The sequence below is a fragment of the Ostrea edulis genome, chromosome 4 (assembly GCF_947568905.1).
Source record: "Ostrea edulis chromosome 4, xbOstEdul1.1, whole genome shotgun sequence".
Taxonomy (NCBI): Eukaryota; Metazoa; Mollusca; class Bivalvia; order Ostreida; family Ostreidae; genus Ostrea; species Ostrea edulis.
Window position 1 is genome coordinate 56,044,476 of NC_079167.1, and position 19,071 is coordinate 56,063,546.

Below are 19,071 nucleotides of genomic sequence, written 5' to 3' on the forward strand. Positions count from 1 at the left end.
TATATATATATATTAAAAAAACTTGCCAGAATAACTGACACAGTGACTGTAAAATTATATAATATTATACTAATGTAACAATATTTTTTACACAAGTTTTAGAAAGTAAAATCAATAAAAGATGTATTTGATCTTTTGCAGTTGTAAAATGCATAACAATTAGTATGTCTAAATTCATTAAATTTGGATTTGAAATGTGCCTAAAATTGTTCAGGTTACATATTTATTCATAAAAGATCTCCAGCGGCAGGGGCCTAGGCGGCCCCCGACCCCCGCCTTACTATTTTCCATTTTATAATGTTGGCAGCTCTGCACTGGGCCAGAAGAGCTGGAATTTACATGAAAGCTTCTTGACATAGTGCAGATTCAAGGTTGTTAAACTCATGACCCCTGGTGTTAGGATGGGACCACAATAGTGGATCAAAGTTTTACATAACTAATAAATAGAAAAAAATCTATAAAAGTTTTCTCCTTAAGAACCATTGGGCTAAAGAAGTTTACATTTGCACAAACGCTTCCTGACATAGTACAGATTGTAAAAATCATGGTCCCCAGGTTAAGATGGGGCCACAGTAGGGGATCAAAATTTTACATACAAATATATAGGGAAAATCATTAAAAATCTTCTGAAAAATCACAGGCCAGAAAAGTTTACATTTAAATGAAAGCTTCATGACATAGTGCAGATTCAATTTTGTAAAAATCATGGACCCTGGGAGTAGGTTGGGGCCACAAAAGGGATCAAAGTTTTACAAGCGAATATATAGGAAAAATCTTTAGATATGAACCAAGGTGACTCAGTTGAGCGATGTGGCCCATGGGCCTCTTTGGTGTTTTTTTTGGGTGTTGTTATTTGCATTGGCAGGAGAAATTCTTTAAGTGTCTTTTATTCTAATTTTTAAAAAAAATCGTATTGCGTTGTTGTAGATGATGCTTTGTGTGAAGTAACAGAACCCGACATTCCACCAACCTTGATAGAAAGATTAGCTGAAGAAAGGTGTATATCTCTCAATACTAAATGGATGTGGATTTAAATGGAAATTTTAAGAAACTTTTATTTCCAATTTGAAATATTATGCTTTTTATAACACTTGTTGTTGCCTGACTTGTAGGAGACTGGAGGCGCAGAAGAGGAAGGAGAGAACAGAAGCACATTTATACATGACAATACAAGTTGTGTCAAATGACAATTTTTATGGACATCAAGGGAATGATTTGTTTGATCCTGACAGAGTGAATTATAGAACATTTAAAGTGAAAAAATCGTGTACTATGTTAGAGTTCTTGGATATTATTGCTGAGAATCTGGTATGTAACATCTTCATTCTTACATTTCTGGAATTTTCTTTACTGGCATTGTGAGATTTTTAATATCTTTCATTTACAGTTATACAGTTGCATCTCAAATGATCGTAATTTATTTGCCATATTCACTTTATAGTTGCATTTGGAAATGCCACATGCATGTTGATATATTGTTATATGGTTAATTTGCATACTGCTACTTTGTTTACAAGTCAAAAACAGGTGTGATAACTGGAGCAGTGAATTGAATATCACCCTGAGATCACTAACAGTAGCCAGAGGACAGGCTTTACCCACAATTAAACAAAATGTGCCCCCCCCCCCCCCCCCCCCCCCCTTGAAATAAACATGACTTAAACCTATGAAGTTTGCCACATTTACTTTGCAAAAGAATATATATTATCATGATGATATGGACCATTTAAAACATAATCTAGAAAATTTTAAAAGTTACCTACTTTTAAAGTGAAATGTCAAAAGTTGTATGTAATTTCAGCACTTTAGAATGGGTCTAGGATGGAATATGTTGGTTGAATTTAGAATCCAAATTTTATTGACTCTCTATCTTCATTGTGGTCTGTTTTGTCTAATAAGTCTATAAGAACATCATATCAAGTAAATCTATATCAAAGTGGTGTATGTTCCGTTCAAGACAATACTTTTTCCCATTAACTGAGCAGAGAAGCCTGCTTTATGTTGCAGCATATCTGCCATGTTGTTTGTTTCTTGTAATGCACATGTTCATTAGGTCATAGAAATGGTTTGAATGAAAAATGCACAAATTTTACGTGATATAAGTACATAGATGATTTGAATTGACATTGCATGGTAATTAGATCAAAAAGTTAAAAAATTACAAATTAATACACCAAGGGGGGGGGGGGGGGGGGGGGGGAATGATTGGGATAAAATATCAATAGAATTTCTTTGGAGTTCACCAACTTTATTGGGTTGGCCAACAACGCCAATCATATAAAATTTTAATTTTTGGCCTGAGGATAGGATCATCAAACTTGGTATGTTTCCATTAATTAGAATTTGTATCTAATTAGGGACAGTGAATTTCTCTTTGATCTAGTAAACAGTCCAAATACAGAGACTGGAATGGTCAGTGCTCTCAACAGGTTTTTGTTAAGACTGAAAAAATGGAAGCATTTGGTAATATGTATGATTGGCAAACCCAACAGTGCAGATATTAATTCATGTTTCTGTTTATTTCATATCCTCTATAACACAAACAGCCTAGACATTTATTCCTTATTTTCATGTTCTGTAATTCAGCTTTCTTCTCTTTATAAATTTTCATGTTTTAGGCCATGTGGAAATGTCATTAAGTACTTTATTTGAGAAATAGATATACATGTATATTGAAACAGCATAGGTTTATTACTGGTCAAAACATTGATTTATGTAAATATGATATCATTATGAGATGGGACTTTGTATGAAAGAATGCTGCTTTATTTATTCACAAACTTTTCTTAATTTTGCAGAAATATCCAATGCAGCAGATGAGAATTTGGCCAGTCCAAAGTCGTCAAAATCAGACGGTTCGGCCAACATTCATGGATATGGATTCAAATACACATAAGACGGTAAAAGATTTTAAAAAAAAAATGACATGCATTTATGATGTGGTGACATGATATGTGATATTCATGTGCTTTCCAAGCCATAAGTAATTACCCTTTGCACTTGTAGTAAACATACTCTACACATAGACTAGTCTTGGAAAAAAGATGATTTAAAGCAATTTTACATTTGGGATGGGATGAGAAAGGGGGGGGGGGGGGGAGGGAAGTCCCATAAGGACAGTTTGTTTTATGTGACCTAATTGACTAAATACTAAATCTTCATTTTACATGTCCAAATGGGAGTAGACACATCAATAACTGGGTATATAAAAGAAATTGTAAAATTGCTATGAATCATCCTTTTTCCATGGCAAGTCTTTGTGTGAAGTACCGTAAATTGGAATAAATTTATCTTATCTTATCTATAAGTGGTATTACTAACAAGACACAAATTTAGTGATTTTTGTCATAAATTATGGGTAGATACATTTATGAGAGCTAATTTTAGCAACTTTATTATAATTTAAAGAAAGAAAGCTATTACCTCTGATATGAAATAAATTGTTAGCGATGTTCAGTTTTAGCAATCTCAACACTGTTGCTAATAATACCAAAATTAAATCCTTGCTAAAAATTCTGCTTATAATGTAAGTTTGGGTTTTAAAGTGTAGTATTCATTCGTTACCAATACTCCATAATGGTAAAAAAATTCAGGTGGGGAAATTTCTTGATTTACTAGTAAATCAAAAACAGCTGTACATGCTTTTCATATCTTTCTGTTTTTCTTCTCAATTTTTATTGACAGGGAGAATTAGCTGCAAAACTGTAGCCCCTGGGAATGATTAATTTATATTGATGATTGATATTTTGCACGATAATTGTTTGCATCTTATATTGATGAGAGAAATTCATTGTATATATAAATGTACATTGTACAGTGTATATAGAGTGGCCTGAAAAACTGTTGTCAATAGTGCAGCATGTACGTATATGACTTTTTCTGTGTTGATCCATAGGTTCAGGAAGTAGCAGAAAATGAGAGTCCATGGACTTTGTGGGTGGAGACTCTGAGTCCAGAGAGTGGATTACAGGAACTTCCCATCTTTGATAAAGACAGTAAGATTAAGATAAAGACAATTTACTTTTCAATAACAAGATATGAGAACTAGTACATTTATATTACAATGAAAAGAAATGAAAACAAATCCATTTGTTGTTTAAATTTATTTTTGAATTGTTGGTACTCAATCCCACTCTGTGTTTATTTTTCAGATGATGTGTTAATATTTATCAAGTTATATGATCCAAAAACAGCTTCAGTCTCCTTTTGTGGTCATATGTATGTGCCAATCTCGGCCAAAGTTTGTAAGTATAAGATTTTTTAAAAATCTTATTCCACTATAGTGTTGCCCCATTCTGTCGTTCTGTTATATTTGTTATGCCTGCAGACATTGAGCTGACTATTAGAATATAGATGTGCTTCAGATCAAGTTAAAACTCTTATTTTAATTTACCTTTATCTGACAGATAGAAATCACTGTTTTCTGTGAATTTTGTGAAAACTCTTTTACTCTGCTTGCAGATATTTAACTGACTTTCAATGTGTTATTGTATATCAGGTTAAGTTTGAGTTTTGTTCCATTTGTGTTACTTTCAGTAGAATTCTGGCCCTTGGATAATTTAATGGAATTTTAAAGACTTTTTCATCATACCTTTGTATGTTGACATATTTAAGTGAGTCATTGTGCTGCATTTCAGATCACACCTTACTTCTTTTCCATGTGACATTGTAATTTGTTGGCCACCAGCAGGTCAATGATATATATGGTTCCAATGCATTTAGTTGTATTTATATTACATAAATTGTTAGGTATTATTAAGCTCACCTGAGCCGAAGGCTTAATTAAGTGAACTTTTCTGATAAAAATTTGTCGGTGTCTGTGTCATCAATGCAAACTTTTCAGATTTTCATCTTCTTCTCCAGAACCACTGGGCCAATTTCAACCAAACTTGGCACAAAGCATTCTTGGGTGAAGGGGCTATAAGTTTATTCGAATGAAGGGTCATGCCCCCTTTAAAGGGACTGATTCACGATTTTCCCCAAAATTTTATTTTTCACTTTTAATGATCCAAATCTACTATCTAACATGTTTAAAATGTTTCACATAAAAATTAAGGTTATACATTATCACAGAAGCTCATTTTAGAGAATTCATTATTTGTTTGTAAACAAAGATTGGATATCGATCTAAGCTTATTATATCTTTCACATTTCAAGTATTCTTTGTGTAAAATGTGTCATCTAAACGTTAAATTTTGTGACTATGCAGAATTAAGATGCTATATATAACAAATTCAATATTTCACCAGTTTATTTATATACATAAAAAGACTCGAGTCTTTGTTTACATAACAAAGATTTAAGTGTGGAATATAGCTTTTATTTTTGCATTCAGAAGGTCAACATTTTGGTTGTCAATATTAAATGAGTTATACTTTTAATGTTTAACATCAAAAATCAAAAATATTTTGTTCAAAAATCGTGAACCAGTCCCTTTAAACGGGAGATAATCACAAAAATGCAAAATAGGGTGGGGTCATTTAAAAATCTTATCAAAAACCACAGGACCAGAAAAGCTGAAATTACTTGAAAACTTCCTGACATAGTGGAGATTCAAGTTTATTCAAATCATGACCCCTTGGGGTAGGGTGGGGCCACAATAGGGGATAAAAGTTTTACATGTTGATATATAGGAAATCTTCTCCAGACCCAATGGACCAATTTCAATCAAACTTGGAACAAATCATTTTTAAGTGAAGAGGATTCAAGTTTATTCAAATGAAGGGATGCTCCCTTCAAGGGGGAGATAATCACAAATATGCAAAAATAGGGTGGGGTCATTTAAAAATCTTCTCAAGAACCACAGGGCCAGAAAAGCTGAAATTTACATGAAAGCTTCCTTATAAAGTGGAGATTCAAGTTTGTAATAATCAGGACCCCTGGGATTATGGTGGGGCCACAATAGGGGATCAAAGTTTTACATGCGAATGTATAAGGAACCAAACTTGGCAAAAAGTATCCTTAAATGAAATTTGTTATTATGAAAGGTCATACCCATCTACAAGGGCATATGATAATTAATGAATTTTTAGTCATGTTTAATAATTAAGTTTGTTTAGTCTTTATCTTTGAAGTTTTCTTTCTGAACCAAGCTACTTGTATAATGATAGTTTTGGTCAAGCTTGTTTATTGCTAGAAACTGCTGCTCAGGTGAGCGATGTGGCCCATGAGCCTCTTGTTTATACCGAGATAATCATATGGAATAAATTTTATTTTTATTTTTAATCAAATTGAATAAATTGGTAGGCTTTATAGGTTCAAGTATTCAATCATGCTTGGGAGGTTACACTGGAGATTTCTCAATATTTCAGCTGAACTGGTACCAGACTTGTGCAGACGGGCAGGTTTCCCTAGTAACACACCTCTGATACTCTTTGAGGTAAATTCTTAAAATGAAGAAAAAACGTAGAAAGATAGATAGTAAAGAGAAGCAAGAAATACACCATGATGGTTGCAACAAAAATCTTATTTTTGCAAAGTTAAGTTACTGTATATAATATCATGTATGTATTACTGTGGTTTCATCAAATTTCATGGATATCTAAGCAAACATTTCACATTTTCGTTGACTTGTAACTTCATGGGAAGCTCTTTTATGTAATGCCTTTATGATCAATATTTGTACTTTGATGGACACTGGATTTCTAGTGTAACCACAAAAACAGTGAAAATTGATAATGTAGATTCCCAAGTATATGCTCTAGGAATTTATTATCACGTAATTTAATCAGAAGCACCATTTTCAAAATAAGATTACTCACTTTTATTTTACATTGCTGAAATCAGTGTTAAAACTCTTGATCAACAGCCCATTTGCGATTTGATGTCTACAAGGTATTTTGCGGTATTAAGTACTGGCGTAAAATAAAGAATTTACAGCAATGAGCAAAAAAGTAATGCAATCACAGTATATTGAAACAATTTTACAAAGAGTTTACAAGGCATCAAGAGTTCAACATGAGAAGTTTTTGCAGGAGGTAAAGCCAAACATGGTGGAACTGATAGATGATGTCAATTTACCTCTGGAGAAAACACTGGATGAGCTGATGGATGGTGATATAATTGTCTTTCAAAGAGATGACCCTGAAGTTCATCAGTATGAACTGCCCACTGCCAAGGAATACTTCAAGTAAGATTAGATGAGAGATTGTTATATGTTGTCACAGTAGTACAGTTCCTAACAGTGGCTTCTTTATGAATGAGAGAGAGTTCTGACACCAATGTTGAAATCTTTCTTTGTAGGGATCTCTACTACAGGGTTGAGGTGATTTTCTGTGATAAACTAAATCCCAGTGATCCTGGTTTCTCTCTAGACTTGTCCATGAGGATGAACTATGATCAGATGGCCAAGGCTGTGGCCCAGTATCTACAGACTGATCCTTATCTGCTTCAGTTCTTCAAACCACAAAGGTCAGTGGACGTAGTTTAGTTTGTCAACTGGCTCATGGTAATTCTTGTCCAGAATTTGTAGAAAAGCAGAAAACTTCTACTTGTAATAGAAGTACTAACTGCAGAACTGCAGCTCCCTAGTCTGAAAAATTTAGATCGATGACTGGGAGTTGCATTGCCATACAGGGAAAATAATTGTTTGTGAGTATGAAATACGAAAGTTATAAAACTCTTCAAGTTGTCTGACAGCAAAAAGTAACTTTAATATCAATTTGCATAGATACACATATCACAGTTTATACACAAGTTTCTTATTGTAGAAGAGTACATGTGATTTTCACTTCATTGCAGTTACCGTGAGGGCCCAGGCAATGCTATAAGGTGTACTTTTGAGGGAAATCTGAAAGATCTGTTGTTGTACTCAAAACCAAAGCAACCTAGGAAACTATATTATCAGCAGGTAAGAGGAATAGTGCTTAATATGTTCATATAGGTGGGGGAGTTAGAAATTAACTCCCTTTGTATACAGATTATTAAAGATAAAAATTATGCAATGAGAAAAACCATATTTGATATGGACTCCACGTGCCCCCCACCCACCCCCAAATAGGACAGTCATGCTTGTCAGTGTGCCTTGTGTAGCTGTTCTTTGACTCCGATTCAGAATTAAGCCGTCATAAAAAGTACACTTAAATGACAGAAAAAGAATGTAATCTAAAAAATTGGGTCACATTTGATGTTGTATACTCCAAATGATTGTAAATATCACAACAAAATTATGGAAAATGTGTTGTCTTTTATGAAAATAAGATGTAGTCATTCTTTATAGCTTTAAAATTTGAATATTATGGGGGCAGATAAGACTCTTATTGTATATAGTCCTTTGTTCTGTGAAGAAAATTAAAGTAGCTGCAAAATGTACTGCTTGTTTCTTAATGGATTTACTTTCATTTTTCAGTTAAATATAAGAATTAATGAATTAGAAAACAAGAAGCAGTTTAAATGCACCTGGGTCAACAGCAAATTAAAGGAAGAGGTATGATTCATTTTCTGTCTTCAGAATGGTGCAACTTGAAATGTTTGATCCTATATGGAGAATTATTGTATTAATTGATGTCCTTGTAATAAGGTTCATGTAAAATGTGTGAATTTATTGTTTTTTTAGAAGGAATTAGTGCTTTATCCAAACAAAACTGGAAGAGTGACTGATTTGTTGGAAGAAGCTAAGAAACAAGTCACACTGGCAGAGGGAGGTTCAGGAAAACTCAGGTAAATAAAAAAAACGGGACAGTCTCGTAAAGAGAAATGTGACTTAGTTACGTTAGCAGCAAAGTAAAAACCCAAAATATTAGTGGCTTGTAAAGAAATTGGTTTGGAAAGAGGTAGTTTTGAAAGAGTGAAGTTGTTGGAAAATGATGATTAAAGATGAGGTGCTTGCCCAGCAGAGATGTTATGGAAATCTGAAATGTACAAAAGATAGCATTAACCATACTGTAGGTATAAATTGTATCAAAAGAAAAGAAGAGTAGACAAAATATAATTCATGCATTTATGTGATGTTTAAAAATTACTTTATAATTTCATGGAACTGCTTTAAAGAGCTATAGTGTCTTTGATAGAGTTCTTTTGCCGATATAGTGAACTACAAAATAAATGTTATATTATATGTGTTGAATATATAAATAGTTAAACACACACAGTTTCATGATTTAGAATGTTACCAATATCTTTTATGATATAAATGAATATTACTGGATTTATATAGAGTGTATCATACTATGGTAAAAAGTGAAGTATGTGCCAGGCAAATGCAAATCAAAATTGAAGTATTTGATCCACTTTTAACCAATAACTTTCTTTAGACCCCTTTGTCATAATTTTGGTTAAGAACCCATTTTGGTTTTGTTAAACACTCTATAATTTTACTACCTGGCTTTGATTAAACCTTTAAGATTCACTTTATACAGGGTAAGTTTTGCCCCTGTTTTATTTTTGCTCTTATCCTAATTGGAAGATTTTTTTTTAAAAAAATGAGTGAAATTGTTAGTATATATGTGGAGAAGGCTTTCAGGTAATTGGGAAGGGGTGGGAAATCACATTGTCCATAGACATAATTTTCTAGAGTATATCCAATTTGATTAAAACTTTTTGAGTATATCTTATTTGAGTAAAGACCAAAACACACTGTCTTAGATTGCAATTAGATTTATGCCTAGAAATAAAAATGACTATATAAAAAAGAGGGAACTAAATATGTGAAAATGTTAAAAAAAATACTTCAAATGACTGTTATCCCACTTTTAGGTCACCTGACTGACCTGAATCAATCAAGTGACCTACTTTTATTGTTGTGTCCGCTGTCATCTGCCATCGGTTAGCAATTGAACATTTTTTGATTTCTTGATTACTACCTTTCCAATTCTTTTAAAATTTTTGGTATGAAGCATCTTTTGGACAAGGGGGACATGAATTGTAAATTTTAGGGCTCCTGCACCCCCAGAGCTTTAAGGGGAGTGCAGAAATTGACCTATTTTCAAAACAATTTATCTACAAGGGCTCATTTTTAAGAAAAACTAAATGCATAGTAATGTAGAGCAGAAAGGTCTCTACCAAAATTGTAAATTTCATGATCCCTAGGGTAGAGGCTCTGACTTCAAGGCAATATTCAAACTTGGCACATAATGTTTGTGTTTAAAAATTTGAATAACATCTTCTATAATGTTATTGATACTATGAAATTGAAAGTAAATAGATATTTAGAAGGAGTGGTTAGCCATTTATCAAAATTGTTAATTTTGTGATCCCAGGAGCAGGGTTTTGGTTCCAGAGTGAAGCCAAAATTATCATAGTTATTAATGTCTTTATCATTTGAAAGACTCCTTTGATTTTTACTGATACTGTATAAAAACTAAATGCATATTTAGGAAAAGCAGAAAGGGATGTACCAAAATTGTAAATTTCACGACCCCTGGTTCTGACTCAAGGGCAGGTCCAATAGGAATATAGTGTTAATATATTATGTAAAGTCTTTCATCAGAATGGGCACTTTCAGGGGCATTTGTGTTTTGAAAACACATCTTGTTTTACACTACTGGGGAATATTAGAATTTAGCTTAGATAGATAGAACAGGAAAATCATTATAGATTTCTTAGCCCTTGGGGCTATTGATATCTTTAACTACCGGTAATACTCAGGTGACTGATAAGTCCTATGGACCTCTTGTTTATTTATATTTATAATTAATTTTTTTTGGTACAAGTACCAGCATATCATTGGTAAGCTCCATTTGATGCCAATCAAAAATTGACAAAGTTTGAAAAAGTAAACCAAGCATTAATTTTGTTAGATTTGTCCATATTTTTAAATATTCATGTAAACTGACACAAGGATTGGTGATAGTTGTCTTTATTTTACACAAAGTCATTTACATGTTTGATCAGACCATAGGCAGGAGTATGAAAATTATCATCATAACAGAAAATCAAATTGTTTTGCAGATTGTTGGAAGTGATCAGTTACAAAATCTACTCTATTCAACGTGAAGACACTCTGCTAGATATGTTGAACTCCCAGGGGTCTACCAAAAGCTTTAGAATTGAGGAGCTGCCTCTGGATGAAGTATCTTTAAGTTCCAATGAGACATTAATCCCAGTGGCTCATTTCCACAAGGTAATTACAATGTCCAGTATTTGGTCTTTATATATGCATGAAAGAACAATGTTTTCCTTACACGGTAGTGTAAGTGTGTGTAGCTTTTGATGGACAAGTAGTTGGAAAAGGTTTACAGTTCTTTTCAGACTCGATATTAAATCATCCCTTTTCTTTCTTTTCAGGAGGTCTTTTCAACTTTTGGTGTTCCGTTTTTATTAAAAATCAAACAGGTAAATGTGATTTCATTATATATCATTTTTTGTTTACCTCTTTTGAGAAATATTTTTGTAGGTAAATAGAATTTATTGTAGTGAGGATAATGATTGGTTTCTTTTTGCAGAATGAACCATTTTCTGCTGTGAAAGAGAGAGTTCAAAGAAAGTTGGATATTCCAGATAAAGAATTTGAGAAGGTGTGTTCCTTTTCCTCTGGTACAGTCTAACAGAAATGTGGAAGGTGTAGGACTCACTTTTAAGGTCACCTGACATAGTGCGGTCTGTTTTTGTTCGTCATGCAGAATTTATTGTTAACATTTGAACTCCTCAAATACGTCAGGGCCAAGGCAATAAAATGAATAAATTATTTTGTCCTTGGCTCCCTGCAGGCTGAGAAGCTGATTCAAAACCTCAGAAAGTGATGGGATATTCAAATATCTTCTTTTCCACTCTTGTGCATCTACATGTAGGAAACAAACTGTGGGAAGTCATGACAAGCATTTACTTATAAGTCCCCCAAAAATTTGGAGACTGTTTTTGCTTGGTTATTAATCATGTTCATACTGTAATTAGTATCTTAATCATTCATTATGCGGTCCATCTTGCACTTCTATCTACTTAAAAACAAATTTAATTCTCTTCAAAACTGATTCAAGAGAACAGAAGCACCAAAATGATATGTTAATTTTTCTTCATTTACCCCCAATTTTATTTTTACATGCCTGAACTTGCAAATATTTCAAACTTGAATGTGGGGGGGGGGGGGGGGGGGGGGGGGGGGGGCATTTATATCATACTAACATATCTAGTTTCATCTTTAAATTGAATTTTCTACCAGTATGAATTCCTGTTGATATGATATCTGATTATGTAGTGTTTAATATAGAGGTTGAATTACTTGATGTTGGGATGGGGAATTGCTATCTGTGTCTATTTGTTAACCCTTTACATTGTAAAAATAATACTATCTTTAATCCTGGATATTTAACTTTAATATAAGGAACATAGTGTCTACCAAAATTGTGATATTCATGGTTACTGGGTCAGAAGTCAAGTCTCGAGGTTTAGGATATGATAGTGAAACTGCATTAAATGTGTTTTAAAAAAGTTATTCTGTACTTCTGAGCATTTGGGAAACAAAGTAAGTGCATAGTTGTATAGAGCATAGAGACCTCTACTAGAATTAAAAAATTTCTGGCCTCATTGTCCAGGGTGGAACTATGATAGATAATATAATAAATTATGTATTTAAACATCAAGTGCAAAACCTGGCTACCTGAAGCCTTACCAAAATTGTGAAATTTAAACCCTACTTATTATTGGTTGCGTCAGAACTGTAAACGGAATTTTGTTAGCCATTGGTAGGGAAATTAACAATGGTAATGAATGTGTCAGACTAGCAATTTTTCTAGCACCATGGCCACAAACCAATTGAAGTAAGAAACAGAACATTATAAATACGTTTTTCTTGTACATTCAAAATGTCGGAAAATGATCTTTGATCTGTCAAGCACCAGTATATACCAAGATATGTTTCTAATATCTTTTCCTCTAACAAGGAATCTGTAGTCTTTGTCCTTTAATCTCATTTGCAGTGGCAATACTGCACTGGAAATGTCGGCAACATTTGCATGGACGCCTATTTTAGTTGCCATTTTGAAGATATGATTAATAAACAAAATTCCCACACTACCATTGAATTCTCCCACGAATGTGGTCACCCTGCAAGAAAATCTACCAATGGTAACTACCTTTGGTGAACTTTTGGTTCCATTGGTTTACCAATGATGATTAAAGATACCAACAGTAACCACTGGGAGAACTGTGAACGTGATCAACCTGAATCAAGGTCATTTGACCATGGTCACTAATAGAAATCCACTGAAAATATTTGTCTAAACCTAATTTAGTAAGGGAGAAAATTTGAAATTCATACTTTACATAAAGGTTGCTTATGACCAGACAGTATGTACTGCCCTTGAATCAAGGTCATTTGCCCAGGTCAAGGTTACTAATAAAAGGAGTCAGAAATTATAGAAGCATTTAATAATAATTCAAAAATATAGATAAATGTCCATACTACAATTAGAAACTCCTGCTTGACACAAAGATTGCTGAAGACCAAACTGTCCTGATCCAGAACTAAAGACATTTTACCAAGGTCACTGGTATAAAAAAAAAAAAAAGCAAGTCAGAAAATATGTCTAAGAGCAAGTAACTTTGCATAGAAATTCAGACTTGACATAAAGGTTGTAGAGAGTATGCTGTGACTAAACCAAGGTTACTAATATTTGGCCATTGTCTAGGACACTGGTAAAAATGTTCTAAATAAATCCATTTGTTGCAAGTCATGACTGTATACTAGAAAGGCATTAGAAACTCATATTTGGCACAAAATTTGCTTGTAACCAGACAGTATGTCTTGATCCTTTAGTCATGTGATCCTTTGTGACCTCTAAGAAGAAAAATGAGATCCAGTTTTCAGAGTTTAAAAAATTGCTCAATCAGCACTTCAAATTAAGTTCTTTTGTTGTATGATACTCAGGTGACCACCTCTAATTACTGTAAACCAACTTTTATTCATGTTGGATAAAATTTCACAAGAACCTCATTGTCACGAATATTTCTCGTTGTGAAACAGTCCTTGAATGTCTCATAGACTCTAAAAGGCTTGATCACGAAAATTACTCACCACGAACCAGTTTACCACTGGTGAATCGCAAGCTGCAAATAAAAGCTGGGTTACAGTATCTTTGATATTGATATTATTTTATTTTCTTGTAATGAGAGAACGGTATTGGCTGAGTAATTTTAAGTTGGTACATTATACTAGAATAATGTACTTCTAACTGTGAGGGCTTATGGTTACTGTTACAATTTCCGACTTCAAGTGTGAATTTTATGATGTTTTAGTACAAATTTGCTGTGGTAGTGATGGGTAGAGTTGAGCACATATCAGACGAGGATCAGAACATTCGAGTGGACCTTGACATTTTCAGGCCTCATTCAATACAAGGCAAGTTGGTTGTTTTGAAAGTTAGTGTTGTACAAAAAATGCAGATTTTATATTTAGTTTAGTTATAAATGTGTGGTCTCATTAATTTCAGGTGCAAACATGCAAGCAAGACCATGGCTTGGTCTGGATCACATCAATAAGACACCTAAACGAACTAGATACAATTATTTAGAAAAGGCAATCAAAATCCACAACTGAGGACAAGCAGTATCTGTCTCTTCATTCGTGGGTTTGTCTCGCTTGGACTTCCAGACTAACTTTGAAGAAAGGAGAATAAAGATCTAGTCTAGAGTGCTGTTTACACTAGCTACAAAGAGCACAAAATCCCAAGATTTATGCAGCTTTTCTGTAATACTGAAGACCATTGTCTGTGGTTTTGTTTTTACATTTTTTCATATTCTGTGCAATCATCTTTGTTTGTGGTCTAGTGTGATATGTGATTCAAGATGAGACAAGAGTTCTGTTATTTTGAAATAAGAAATTGATAAATAGACTTTAATTTTTTGTCTTTGTTTCAATAAAAAAAGAAAAATCATAGAATTTACGGGTGAGTAGCATAAACAAAGAATTGATTGTTTGTTCTTCATTTGAGGGTAATCTCACAATCAAATTGATAATTACCCAGTTCTGATGTAGTTGATATTTATTAGCCAGCTTTTTGCCCTGAAGATTACATTATTTTAATAGTTAAACCTTAAATATATACTATACACCTCTTGGTGTTGTTATGAAAGGTGGAGTTAGGTAATGGGTAGGCTTATTAAATAAAATTTATTTAGTATGGAATTGAGGCAAGTTGTCCTGTCTATCCGATCATTAGCAACTTGAGGTTTGAATATGCTTTTTTTAATGTTGTCTACAGAATGCATGATGTAATGTTTTATGTAATATTTACATGCCACTTACATGTGGGCATAAAAAATGCAATGTTACTTCATTTGTAAAAATAATAAAATTAAATTCTAAAAAAAATAACTTTTTTTCTAGTCATCATTGTTTGAGTTTCTGAAGTCATCTTGTTTAAATGCATTTTAAGAGGACAAGTCTTTTTGGGGGAAATCCCAAGTGTGCAATATCAATTCAATCTATTGAACCTCAGTTCAATAAACAAACAGGGATATTTTGTCATCCGAGTCCCTTGCAATAACGGGTCGCAATCAATTTACGTGTCATCATAACATCTGAATCCTTGTTTTTATCTGTCCTTGTATGCACATCTACTTCTTTTCAGATGTTACAAGACAAAAGTTTGAACTTTATATGTTTAACAACAATTAACAAACAAGTTCTACAACTTCTATTGGTCATTAATGTAGGAGGAAACTGGAGGAAATATTATGAAACTCATTGCAAAACATTACTTCATAATGAGGACTAGAAGTTCTTACAAGAGTTCCTTATAGTAATATGCAGTTTCTCATGATTTGGATTTGCAATGGCTAGGCAGAAAGAAGACGCACATGATTATACCTCGCACAATGAGTGGTGGAGGGTGAAATTTTTTTGACCAATCAGTCTTGTTCTTGCAACTCCTCTGAAACTGCTCAAGGACATATGCAATGTTTCTGACATTTTCTCAGATTTTTTTTGTTTTCATCTCGATATGATAAATTCTTGTATGATTTCCAAAATAGGTTTAAATTTTATATTGGAGTAGTATTACAAGACTATTTCAGTCTCCGTAGTTCAGTGGTTAGATCACCCAACTAGTGATGCAAGGGTTCCAGGTTCAATACCAAATTGTTCCAAAGATTTTTTTCTGCTACAGTAATGTCCATTTATACAACTTACTGTAAAACAGAAGAGCTGAATTTACATTTTGCAACAATCAAAATTGCTAACAGACATGGTAATAAATATATCCCAAGATCTTTTTTAGAAACAAGACGGAATGCAAGTAAAATGTCATTAAAAACTTTATATTATTGAGAAGCGTCGCATATGTCGTAACAGAATTTCATAATACTTTGTTGTTAATAAGGACATACCATGGGATGTGCATATATGCAGGAAATTCTAATTCAGTTTTTCCCTTGGATTTATGCCACTTTTGAACTTGAATGTGGCCAAAATTAAGTACATGTATACTACTTGAACTGTTTGTCGGTGCAACTCCTCTGAAACCTCTTAAACATGATTTCATGTAACTTTTTATTTGACATGAACATGGCGTGTTGATGTGCATATTCACTGGAAATTTGATTTTTTTTTCTGAGAGTTTGTACCAGTTTGGCCTCCGTCAGTCCTGGTTTTGTCAGTATAACTCATATGAAACCACTTATCAACAGAATTTCATGAAACTTGCTATTGGAACAATTTTTTTAATTACTCACCTTTGCCAAAATAGCAAGGAGTATGCAAAAAATCTCAAAAACATTGAACCCAGTAAAGCCCATCTAATTAACATTTAATTTTAGATCCACTCACATGCTCATGTACATTTTGTATGTGAGAAAATCTAACATCTAATTCTAATTAGATTGCAGTAAAGCCACAACTTGAATGAACACATTTTTTTTTACATTTGAATATATACAAAAAGATTTCATAAAATACATCTTCTCAAGAGTCAAACATCTACAATTTGTCAAATTGATATGCAAACATTCTCATGGTGTACTGTAAATTTTAAAAATTTGAGTTTTGGTATGTTTTGGGAATTTTTCATAACAAAATGTTAGTGGGGGGGGGGGGGGGGGGGGGGGGGGGGGGGTATTTACACTATACAAATATGTCCATGTTCACAGTAGATTCAGTGTTAATAATGATTTTCAATCTGAAAATTTTATAACTTGACATCCTCTTACTCTCTCAATGGCAGTTTTTAAAATTGGTAATAAATTAAAACTGGCTAAAAGACCTCTCTACTTGAGCTGTGAAATGCGGCCCCTGATTATTTAGTAAAGCATCAAAGTTTGAATTAAGCAATTTACATTGGCTTAGGATGCTCATTAATACCTAAACTTATAGGTCTGGCATTTTATTTTACTGAAAAGATTGTTAACATTAAGAGCTATGCCGTCTTTCGGAATTGTGTTTGTCTGTTTTTGTTAAATCTATTGATAATCATCAAAATGACCGGTTTTTATTCGCCCGTCAAAGATGGGACGTATTGTGGTATGGCATCGTTTGTCTCTCTCAGTTCGTCTGTCTGTCTGTCTGTCTGGACCTTGTGGGCAGGATACAGACTGAACCTTAAGCTCCAGGATTTTACAACTTGGTACATTTGATCACCATGATGAGAGGAAGATGCCCATTGTTTTTCAAGGTGAAAGGTCAAGATCTTAGTATCACTTAGTAGGAAAACCTAGTAGAAACCCTTGTGGGCAGAATACAAACCGAACCATAAGCTCCAGGATATTATAACTTGGTATATTTGATCACTATGATGAGAGGAAGATACCTACTGTTTTTCAAGGTCAAAAGTCAAGGTCATAGTATTACTTAGTAGGAAAACCTTTTAGGCAGGATACAAACCGAACCGGAAGCTCTAGAACACTGCAACATGGTACATTTGATCACCATGATGAGAGGAAGATACCTATTATTCAAGGTCAGAGGTCAAGGTCATATTACTTAGTAGGAAAACCTTGTAGGCAGAATACTAACAGAACCGTAAGCTCCAGGATATTGCAACTTGGTACATTTGATCACCATGATAAGAGAAGATGCCTATTGTTTTTCAAGGTTAGAGATCAAAGGTCAAAGTTATACTAACAGAAACGTAAGCTCCAGAATATTGCAACTTGGTACATTTGATCACCATAATGGGAGGAAGAGGCCTATTGTTTTTCAAGGTCAAAGTCACAGTATCACTTAGTAGGAAAACAACTTTGTAGGCAGGATACAAACCGAACCATAAGCTGCAGGATGTTGCAATTTGTACATTTGATCACCATGATAAGAAAAAGATGCCTATTGTGTACAAGGTTAGAGGTCAAGGTCGCAGTATTACTTGGTTTGAAAACCTTGTAGGCAGGATACAAACCAAACCGTAAGCTCTAGGATATTGCAAATTGGTACATTTGATCACCTTGATGAGAGGAAGATGTCTTGTTTTTCAAGGTTAGAGGTCAAAGGTCAAAGTTTCAGTATCACAGTAGGAAGACATTGTAGTGTAGGCAGGATACATACCGAACCATAAGCTCCAAGATATTGCAATTTGGTACATTTGATCACCATAATAAGAGGAAGATGCCTATTATTTTTTAAGGTCAAGATCACAGTATCACTTAGTAGGAAAATCTTGTAGGCAGTATACAGACCGAATTGTTGGGGCTAGGACCATCAAACTTTGTACACATACACTTTATGCCAAGTGGAGGATGCCTATTGTTTCTTAAGGTCAATGTCATAGTAGCAGGATACAGGCCGATTAGTTGGGGCAAGGACCATCAAACTTGGTACACATACATCTTATGCCAAGTGAAGATATTACATAGTACATGATTTGTCAGTTTTTACAATGCAAAGAAAGTATGTCACACCCTGATGATTGCTGATACTACTTGAACCAAGTTCTACTAATCATGGTGCAAGAAAAACACCCTATACTAGCTTTTCAAGGGCGTATGTACCGCTGGCAGTACTCTTATTTTTCTATGTTTCTCAAAATGTTTCCAGTTTTCAAGATGTATAGGATATTTTGTTTAAGAGGCCATTCCCTGAATTCCTTAAAAGGGAATGTAAAACAAAATATAAAGATAGCATATTGTTTAGAGTCGCATTCTGACCAATTCATATTATATAATGCTTAACAAAATATATCTCATTTAAGAGATAGAAGTCATAAAAGTTTT

The 19,071-nt window shown here is 33.6% G+C and overlaps 1 protein-coding gene across 1 annotated transcript in view; it reads left to right on the top strand.

Annotated features, from left to right (window-relative positions):
• The window catches only part of LOC125668142 (ubiquitin carboxyl-terminal hydrolase 7-like), a 35,664-nt gene extending 20,420 nt beyond the window's left edge, over positions 1-15,244 (top strand). The window contains exons 17-32 of the mRNA XM_056163057.1: positions 928-997; positions 1,113-1,308; positions 2,799-2,900; positions 3,896-3,995; positions 4,152-4,244; positions 6,312-6,379; positions 6,975-7,129; positions 7,243-7,410; positions 7,741-7,849; positions 8,348-8,425; positions 8,555-8,658; positions 10,888-11,059; positions 11,224-11,271; positions 11,382-11,453; positions 14,170-14,272; positions 14,364-15,244. Coding sequence (XP_056019032.1) covers positions 928-997; positions 1,113-1,308; positions 2,799-2,900; positions 3,896-3,995; positions 4,152-4,244; positions 6,312-6,379; positions 6,975-7,129; positions 7,243-7,410; positions 7,741-7,849; positions 8,348-8,425; positions 8,555-8,658; positions 10,888-11,059; positions 11,224-11,271; positions 11,382-11,453; positions 14,170-14,272; positions 14,364-14,470 — 1,745 coding nt within the window. The 3' untranslated portion in view covers positions 14,471-15,244. The remainder of the gene's footprint in view (positions 1-927; positions 998-1,112; positions 1,309-2,798; positions 2,901-3,895; positions 3,996-4,151; positions 4,245-6,311; positions 6,380-6,974; positions 7,130-7,242; positions 7,411-7,740; positions 7,850-8,347; positions 8,426-8,554; positions 8,659-10,887; positions 11,060-11,223; positions 11,272-11,381; positions 11,454-14,169; positions 14,273-14,363) is intronic.
• Positions 15,245-19,071: the final 3,827 nt, after the last annotated feature.